This window comes from Penaeus vannamei, chromosome 6 (genome assembly GCF_042767895.1).
Source record: "Penaeus vannamei isolate JL-2024 chromosome 6, ASM4276789v1, whole genome shotgun sequence".
Lineage (NCBI taxonomy): Eukaryota > Metazoa > Arthropoda > Malacostraca > Decapoda > Penaeidae > Penaeus > Penaeus vannamei.
Genome location: NC_091554.1, coordinates 26741215 through 26751214, shown reverse-complemented (window position 1 = coordinate 26751214; position 10000 = coordinate 26741215). Strand labels below are relative to the sequence as shown.

At 35.6% G+C, this 10000-nt stretch overlaps 1 protein-coding gene across 3 annotated transcripts in view; it reads left to right on the top strand.

The window, feature by feature from the left end:
* Window positions 1-10000, top strand: part of mgl (low-density lipoprotein receptor-related protein megalin) — a 331152-nt gene that overhangs the window by 309302 nt on the left and 11850 nt on the right. For 2 of the 3 annotated variants that reach the window (XM_070122803.1, XM_070122802.1), the window contains exons 26-45: window positions 1-106; window positions 216-390; window positions 1043-1139; window positions 1253-1399; window positions 2066-2290; window positions 2421-2739; window positions 2947-3121; window positions 3316-3540; window positions 4109-4650; window positions 4797-5007; window positions 5150-5410; window positions 5530-5713; window positions 5874-6055; window positions 6309-6529; window positions 6713-6936; window positions 7095-7306; window positions 7480-7663; window positions 7854-8073; window positions 8370-9530; window positions 9647-9805. The exon at window positions 1-106 is cut by the window's left edge and continues 148 nt beyond it. In XM_070122803.1, the coding sequence (XP_069978904.1) occupies window positions 1-106; window positions 216-390; window positions 1043-1139; window positions 1253-1399; window positions 2066-2290; window positions 2421-2739; window positions 2947-3121; window positions 3316-3540; window positions 4109-4650; window positions 4797-5007; window positions 5150-5410; window positions 5530-5713; window positions 5874-6055; window positions 6309-6529; window positions 6713-6936; window positions 7095-7306; window positions 7480-7663; window positions 7854-8073; window positions 8370-9530; window positions 9647-9805 (5230 nt within the window). The remainder of the gene's footprint in view (window positions 107-215; window positions 391-1042; window positions 1140-1252; window positions 1400-2065; window positions 2291-2420; window positions 2740-2946; window positions 3122-3315; window positions 3541-4108; window positions 4651-4796; window positions 5008-5149; window positions 5411-5529; window positions 5714-5873; window positions 6056-6308; window positions 6530-6712; window positions 6937-7094; window positions 7307-7479; window positions 7664-7853; window positions 8074-8369; window positions 9531-9646; window positions 9806-10000) is intronic. The other variant, XM_070122804.1, reaches the window with a different exon arrangement.

The following is a 10000-nucleotide window of genomic DNA, read 5'->3' as shown; positions in this document are numbered from 1 at the left end:
TGAAGTTAGATGGCAAGATTAAATACCAGAGTGTCATTTTAGATAACAATGGTAATGCCACAGGTGTTGGAAGGCCCAAGTCCATGTGTCTGGATCCTGTTGACGGGTAAGTGAATTTCACAGAACATGGTGTATGCAATAGTTGTTTTCTTTACACAAAGAGCAGTAATAGAGTACATTCTTTAATGCATTTCTTTATGTGCTTTTTGCAACAGGTTCTTGTACTGGCTTGATGATGGTGGTACTGGAGTTCCAGCTAAGGTTGGCAAAGTCAGCATGGATGGTTCAGATCCGGTTATCCTTTACAATTTCACAAATATCCGACCGGAGTATATTACAATTGATATTGAAGCCAAGAACTTGTACTGGTCAACAAGCAATGAGGCTAAGGTAAGTCATTTAAATCAATTTAAGTCATATTATAGCTGCTGTATGAAGCTGTGATGAAAAAGCAGTAACGTGACAGATGTTAGTTGTGTACACTATATAAACTTGGATAGATGATATATTCTCATGTAAAACTAAGTGCATTGGTTAGTATTTGTACTGTTGTATTAAACTGAAAAAATATGTATAAATCCACAAGCAGCAGGGGGAGGAAGTTATCTCAAAGGTAAATGTGTGAATAAAGAAATGTTCTTCATTTAAGATTTATATTTTGCATATAGCATGTGTGTTATTTGTGTGTTTATTTTCAGTTGCTAAGATTTCTTTGATTGCATATCTCATTTTGCCATTCCAGCTACAGCAGAATACGTAGAATGATATTAATAGATCACTTTTTTTCATTAAGATTCAGAAGACCACTAATACACAATGACTGGCTGAATGGTCCTATTGCTATATATTTTGTCTTTATATTCATAAGAATGCAGGATATTGTGCAAGTGCTATATTATTCCCTTACCACATTTTTGTAAAGGTGGTAAACAGTATTAACATTTCAACTCACAAAGAGATAAATGTTTTGCTATTTGATATGTTGTTAAGTTTTATATAACACCACATACTTTAATTCACCATCAACCATTTCCTCTTGCAGATCATGACAAGTGATGTTTATGGTAGCAACATTAGAGAAATCCTGACTGAGGCAAATCACATTGCTCAACCAAAGGCTTTAGCTGTATATGAGAGCAGTAAGTTTAGCATTTTATATTAAGACCCAAGTATCAGATATGGAATAGAGATTTACATTCATTATGCATATTTCCTTTGAAGTAAAATTGAACTATAAATTAATTCTTTTCAGGACTATATTATCTCGATTCATCCTATGAGAAGGTGGAGCGTGTTGATCTTCCCGATGGCCTAAACCCAGAGATGCTGCTAGAAAATGAAAGTGATCTGAAGTCCCTTAAGGTCTTCCAGAAGCGGCCAGGTGAGATGGAGAAGAAGAGTAAGTGCTGAACTTCACTATCCCCTGCGTGCACCACTCAAATCAAACATTGTCATCAAAGCTTTGTTCTGATCTAACCACTGAGATGAGTTCTTTTATGATATGCCAGTTGATTTTGCTCTTTGCGCACTGAAATATTTCTTCCACTCTTGCACCAAGCTTTTACCTTTCTGATTCTTTATGGACTCCTCCTATTTGCACTCTCAAGCTCAAAATTTTCAATGCTTGATTTGGGAAATGGCATGTCTCATATGAATAGTGGAAATGTAAAAAATGCATGATAAAGTAATCACATCTTTATAAGGGAAATGCACAAATATGTACGTTTCAGAAGACTGATCTTTGGGTGTAAATCGTACCAAATAAAGAAGTATTTAGTGTGTTTTTTGAAGTAATAGTTGTGGATTAAAGTGATGCTTTGTTTGAAGTGTATATTGAAAGTTATCGTCTTCTATAGAAAGTCCCAAAAATAATAAAAAAAGAACATATCAGAATTATGTGGAGAACATGCAATGATGTTAGGTAAGAGAGATGATGATTTAGACTTGAATAAATGAAGTGAGGGAATGGGTATGGAATGCCATTGGATTTGGTTATCTCTTAGAATCTTCAGTAAAGTTTGGGTTATGTTGATGAGTATTACTAATAATATTTTCATTTTTCCAGTCATCAATTCTCATCCTTGTATGGTGGGCAATGGTGGATGTGAGCATATCTGCATTCCGAAGATCAACAAACAGCGAACTTGTAGATGCACCACAGGATACAAAGCTGATGGAGAAAAGGGTTGCAAACCATATGACAAGTTTGCAATTGTATCACAGTTAGACATTGTCAGAGGCTTCAGTCTGGATGGTGCTGGAGAAGCTATGGCACCCATTGCTGAACCTGGTTAGTTTTTTTTTTTTTTTTTGTTAAAGAGTAAACAGTTGAACTGATGAAAATAACTTCCATGCATAGATTGTTCATATAGAAGTTTATATTTGAAAATGAATTATTTGTATCTAAACTTTATTTTCAGGTCACAATGTCCTGCATGTGGATTATCATTATTCCAAGAACTACATATATTGGATTGAGTTTAATCAAGGAGGCTCTAATGGAATTTATAGATCAAGACCAAATGGCACAGAAAAGGAAGGAGTTGTCACTACTGGCATTGGGTCAAATGGAATCAGGGGTATTGCAATTGACTGGATTGCTAATAATCTTTACTTCACTAATGTGTTCCCACATGAGACATATGTAGAAGTATCTTGGCTGGATGGTACGAACAGAATGGTGCTTAAGAGTGTAACTAAGGACTCACCAAGAGAGTTGGCTGTCAATCCAATTAAAAGGTAGGATATAATCACTGCAGCCAGATAGTGATTTTCAGATTACTTTCACTCTTACTTAAGATTAGTTATATTTTCACCATTGTAGGAAAATCACAAAACTAAACTAGTAAATACCTTTCATATGGGAGAAGAATTTTGTATTAAATGTTTATTCAGTGTAGATTCCATTAATGCTAAGCTTACAAAATGTTTTTTAATGTTTGATAGGTACATCTACTGGATTGATTATGGACAGTTCCCTATGATTGGAAAGGCATATCTTGATGGCACAAATTGGCAGCCAATTGTAACTAGTGGAGTGAGTAATCCAAGGGATATTACTGTGGATATGTTCACACACGATGTATATTGGGTGGATTCAGCACTTGATTCCATTAATAAGGTACGTATATAAAAAAGAAAACTTATGACACAGTGAAATAATGACATAAATTATTATACTGATTCTTAAAACCTTAAAAGTGCATACATATGCAGAAGATATGACGTACCTATAAATTTAATAGGTGTTAGTGATTTACAGTTTGAATAATTCGAAAATCTTTGTATCTAAGTGAAAGGTCTTAATGTTTTCAGGTTAGCTTCAGTGGTGGAAACCGTCAGTTCATTAGAAGGAAGCTGCCTAATCCTATGGGTCTTGCTTTGAATAATAACTTTGTTTACTGGATTGATCGAAACCTCAATACAATCTTCCGAGCTTCAAAATATCCAGGGAATACTACGCAAGCAGAACGGTTTAAGACAAATATGGAGAATCTAAGAGACATAGCTATTTTTGATTCTACCAATCAGCCCTCAAAGGTGGGTACTATAGTTTCATAAAGTAGGTATTATAATTAATCCAGTGATGCTGGGGTGGCATGATGTACATGTCATGTCTACTGTGATTTTAGCCAATTAATTAAGTTTTCACTTAGATGGGTCCACAAGAGCTTAGTCACTAAAGAATCGGTCACTAGTCCTACCTATCTCACCTGTTTATTCTTTTCCTTGATTTATTGAAAAGATTGCTTTTTATTTTTATTGCTAATAGTATTATTAATATTATAATGAACTTCATAGTCAAAAATTATAAAAAACAAACAGTATCATTATTGATAGCAATAGAAAGAAGCATTTTCACAAAAAAAGCAAGGAAGAGGAAATTCATTGAGATCATGTAGGGCCTACTATTTGCCTACTTGGTTGCTGAGCACTTATTGAGCCATGTGCAAACAAAATTCACAAAATAAAACTTCAGTAATCAGTACATTTACTCATTGCCAGTAAGTTAATTTGTATTGAAAGAGTAATAAAGAAAGAGAATTTTCATAATTGTGATGTCACTTTGAAAATGTAGAGAAATGTAATATATATTTTAAATTTCCAGGCTGATACCCCATGTACAAGACTTGGCAATGGTGGATGTGCCCAGCTGTGCTTCTCATTCCCTGTAGATCATCCAAAACAATCAAACTTCCGGTGTGACTGTGCATCTGGAGTTTTAGCAGATAATAAGAGAGATTGTGAAGATTCAAAAGAATATCTAGTCTTTGCAACGCGAACTGAAATCCGAAGTTTATCACTAACTCCCAAGAGCAATACTGTACCATTTGATGCAGTCAAGGGTTTGACTAATGTAGTAGGAGTTGATTTTGATTACAAAGACAAGAAACTGTTATTTACACAAATCAGACCAGATACCAAGATTGCTACCATGTCTAGTTTATCACCTTCTGCGGATGACATCAAGCCAATCTTACAATTTGGAATAAATCCTGAAGGCATTGCATATGATTGGACATCAGAGAAAATCTACTGGACAGACTCTGCAAACAACAGTATTTATGCAATGAACATGGATGGAACTCATGTGGTTATGATTATTCAAGTTGAGCGACCACGTGCTCTTGTCTTAGATCCATGCCGAGGGTAAGATTTATGTGAATTTGGAGTGCTTTCATTAGTAGAAATATGGCATTTATCATCAAAATTCATTTTGTAAAATTTATGTAGTAGGAAATTATTATGACTGTCTAAATATCTTATTTTGATTTCTACTTCTCTTACCCATACAGGCATATGTACTTCACTGACTGGGGAAGGTTTGGCACTTCAGGTAAGATCTATCGTGCAACCATGGCTGGGTCATTTAGGCAAGTCATCATAGGAAATGACCTATCACAACCCAGTGGTTTGACCATTGACTATGAAGAAGAAATGCTGTACTGGACAGATGCTGTTAGGGAGAATATTGAAAGGTCATACCTGAATGGAACTAAGAGAGAGGTGAATATCAAAATTTTATTGTTCATAACTGCTATCCATTTCTCTTGTGTACATTTTTATCTTAAATTGGAATATGAAAGTGGAGGAAAGTTTATGTAAATTATTTTTTGATGTAACTCACTGTTTTCCTTTTACTTCACAGGTCATTATCTCTGCCACTATTTATCCGTTTGCCATTACCGTCCATAAAAATTTCATTTATTGGACTGATCTTCAACTTCGGGGAGTCTTTAGGGCAGAAAAATACACAGGTGGTGACATGGTCGAGATGGTTCGCAGGTTGGAAGAATCACCAAGGGACATTCACGTGTTTTCTGAGGAACAGCAGAAGTGCAACATTAACCTTTGTGAGATAAACAATGGTGGATGTGCACAATCTTGTCATCCAGTTCCTGATAATAAGGTATTCTTAATGTTTTTTAATGCTATTTACAATAAGATTTGATTATTTATAACAGCTGTTATCTTTTGGATGTTTTGGTATTGATTGCAATATATCAATTACTTCTTCATTTTTCTCAGGTCGAGTGCAAATGCAATTCATCTTTGAAGCTTGTAAATGAGAACAAGATGTGTGTCCCAAAGAATTACAGTTGTGATGCAAACAGGTTTTACTGTGCCAATGGAAAATGCATATCACGATTGTGGGCTTGTGATGGATCTGATGACTGTGGTGATAATTCAGATGAAGACAGGAACTACTGCAGTAAGTAGTGGTCAGATGTATTGACAGTTAATATTTGTGTTATTCATTATATTGAAAAGAGATGGCTATTTTGTCTAGTGTTCTATTATGTGGTTATGTTGATTTCATATAGGCTTTTTCTTACTAAGGTATGATAATAATTCTTTCATGCTTCCAACAGCATACCATACATGCAGCCCTAGTGAGTTCCGTTGCAAGAATGGACGTTGCATTTTCTCAACATGGAAGTGTGATCATGAAGATGACTGTGGTGATGGTTCAGATGAAGAAGGTTGTGAATATCCCCCATGTGCTGATGGAGAGTTTACATGTGCAAATCACAGATGCATACCACAGGCACAGGTTTGTGTTTGAATTTTGATTTTTACCTTATGGTATTATCAGTCTTCTGGTCAATTTGTTCAACATTTTTTTATGTGCTCATAAAAACCTATGAGACAAGAATTATGTATAATGTCATAGCAGTCTAATGATCATGGATTTCTTTTTTTATTGGATATTAAGTGTAAGTGTAAAAACATTCTGTTAAAAATAAGGATAATTAAGTGAAATAAAGTAAAACTTTAGTTTTTTCTTTCTTTTTTTTCTTTTTAAGGTTTGCAATGGTGTAAATGACTGTAAGGATAAACACACCTCTGATGAAAAGAGTGAACGTTGCCCTGAGGTGACATGTCCACCAAACCACCTAAAATGTGAAAACACAACCATATGTGTGGAACCATACTGGTTGTGTGATGGTGATAATGACTGTGGGGACAACTCTGATGAGAACCCTCTTCACTGTTCTGAACGTTCATGTCCACCTAATAGCTTTAGGTAATGTTCTTGTCAAGTATTTTAAAAGTAGAATTTAGCTGTGGTCTATATTAGACTAGTGTAGTTCTTGAATTTGTGACAAAGATGTGTTGAAGTAAGATAAAACAACTTTTTGGATTCAACTATATTCTTTTAATAGTAGTGTAGCTACCATTCAATATATATATTTCTTTCCCAATCCAGGTGTCCAAACCACAGATGCATCCCAGGCACTTGGCACTGTGATGGTGATGATGATTGTGGAGATGGTGCTGATGAACCAGAAGAGTATTGTGAGCAAGAGGGAAGGACATGCTTTGGGGATTTGTTCACATGTGACAATGGAAACTGTGTACCCAAGATTTACATCTGTGATGGAGATAATGACTGCTTAGATGGCTCAGATGAAGATGACAGACATAAGTGCAGTAAGTATCAGGTCAAGAGATTTTACATGTAAATAGCTTGTATTTGTAAGGTTACCTTTTTCATAATAGCAGTCAGAGAGTTTTTGATTTTGAGCTCATACAATTTTATACTCCACAGAAAACCTTTTGATTAAGCATTAATGCCTGTCTTATTTTAGATAACCGAAGGTGTGATGAGGAGACAGAGTTCACATGCAATGACAACAAGCAGTGGGGACGTGCAATGTGTATTCCACGGAAGTGGGTGTGTGATGGGGACCCTGACTGTGTAGATGGTGCCGATGAGAACACAACAATGCTGAACTGTCCAGAGCCAGAAGAGTGTGCTGAAAATCAATTCCAGTGCAATAATAGGAGGTGCATAAGTAAGGTGAGTTTGAAGCAGATTACTTATTTATTTTTTATATTGTCATATTATATAGAGAGGTATTAGATATTTGCTAATTTTTTCACACATTTTGAAATAAATTATAAGGAAACCCTAAGAGTTTTATAGAATTTAAACTTATTATTATTATTTATTTTATTTTATTTTTTTTTTAGGATTGGGTGTGTGACTTTGACAATGATTGTGGAGATGGATCTGATGAGGGAATAGAATGCAACAGCAAATACAGAGAGTGCTCTGCTGATGAATTTACTTGCTCCAATGCAAAATGTATTCGCAAGACATACCATTGTGATGGAGAGGATGATTGTGGTGATAATTCGGACGAAGTTGGATGTGGTAAGTGAAGAATGTAGACTTATCATTATTAAGTGTACATCTAGGTCATGAACCTCAGTGATATATATTTGCAAGCATTAAATGCATTCATAAATATTGATGAAAACATTGTAAAAAATAATTTACAATGACAATGTACTGTATTATATACTACTATCAAATGTTTGTTCACTAAAAATATAAATTTCAGAACCTGAGAAGACATGTGGACCAGCAGAATTCCAGTGTAAGAATGGGGAATGTATAGCCATGAAATTACTATGCAACAAAGTGAGTGAATGCTCAGATGGCTCTGATGAGCCTCTCCATTGTAATGTTGATGAATGCGCCAAAGTAGAACTACATCAGTGTGGTCACAAGTGCATCAACACGATTATTGGCTTTGAATGTGCCTGCAATCAAGGATACAAGTATGTAGAAGTTTTCATTTACTTTAGTTTGTTTATTTTTTTAGGATATTTAGATTTACATATACATTTGTGTGATATACAAGGAGATAAATATGTGTCTTGTCTTCTTTTTCCTGTCTTGATGTCTTTGTGTTGGTCTGTGCAATTGTATGAATTTGCACAAGTGGCTCCTCTCATTTATTCTTTCTTCTTCTTCCTGACCCTGTATTTCTTTTGTTTATTTCTTAGTCTTCCACTTTCTTTGTCTTTCATATCAATACATGTATATTTTATTTTTATTTTTTTCCTCCCAATAGGTTAATGCCAGATGGCAAAGCATGTGAAGACATCAATGAATGTGTTGAAACTCCAGGAGTATGTTCACAGAAATGTTACAACAACCCAGGCTCCTACAACTGCAAGTGTGATGAAAGATTCTATGAACGAGAAGTAAATGTAAGCATTTGCAAGAGGAAAGACAACAAACAACCCTGGGTATTCTTCACTAACAAGTATTATGTGAGGCGCCTGACAACTGATGGCTCACAATACCTCTTAATGCATCAGGACCTTCGAAATGTTGTGGCTTTGGACTTTGATGATAAGGATGATATGATATATTTTGCTGATGTAACAGCCAAAATGATATATAGAGCTCAGATCAATGGTACAGAGAAAGAAGAGATTATTAAGCATGACAGCCATGGCTTAGAGGGACTTTCTGTAGACTGGGTAGGTCGAAAGATATACTGGTTGGACAGACACAGTAAACATTTGGATGTTGCTGAGCTGAATGGCACTAATCGTAAGACCCTCAAGGCAAGTGGTATTAATGATCCCCGAGCAGTAGCAGTTCATCCTGGCATAGGCTATGTGTACTTCACTGACTGGCATCTTCAGTCCTACATTGGCCGAATTGGAATGGATGGGTCCAACTTTTCACGTGTTCTTGGATTTGAGGATAAAATCATTTGGCCAAATGCATTGACTTTTGATTTCTTTGCTGACAGAATTTACTGGGCAGATGCTCATCTTGATTACATTGCTTTTGCTGACCTGGATGGCAGGAACCGACATGAAGTTATGAGAGGTACCAAGGTCCCACACGTTTTTGCAATTACAGTATTTGATGATTATATTTACTGGACTGATTGGAACCTAAAGGCCATTCTTCGTGCACATAAATTTACTGGTGAGGATCTGGAGTTCTTGAGAAACACTACCCACCGACCTTATGACATTCAGATATACCATCCTCTACGTCAGCCTCCATACAAAAATCCTTGTGGTGATAATAATGGTGGATGTTCTCATCTTTGTTTACTATCGCCAACTGAGAATGGTACAGTGACATACAAGTGTGCTTGCCCTGATCAGTTTTACCTAGACCGTAATGGAAAGAACTGTATTGCAAACTGTACACAAACTCAATTCCGTTGTGCTGGTGAAGATGACAAGTGTATTCCCAAATATTGGAGGTAAGTTATGTCTTTTTTACAGCAAAAGACTGGTAAAGATATTTGATTACTTTTATGAATGAATGATAATTGTATTTTTTATGTTGTAAAGACTAAAAGTTACTCTTGATATTCAGATGTGACAAGGAAAAGGACTGTGCTGATGGCAGTGATGAGCCTCCTGGTGATTTTTGTCCTGAGAGAAAGTGCCGTCCTGGCCATTTCCAGTGTGAAGATGGGAATGGATGTGCTGCTCCCACACAGCTTTGTGATGGACAAGAAGACTGTCCAGATGGGTAAGTGGATATAAGATCAATCTCTAAATTGTTGTTGTTTGGTCTTCAAAACCCAAAAAAATAACTAAACAGTAACAATATAATTTTCAACATAATCCTCTTATTTACATTACTTTTTCATGTACGAGAATTATTACATACCCATAGAGATAAAGACCAGAGAAACAATTTTAACATTTTTCATACATCTTTCAT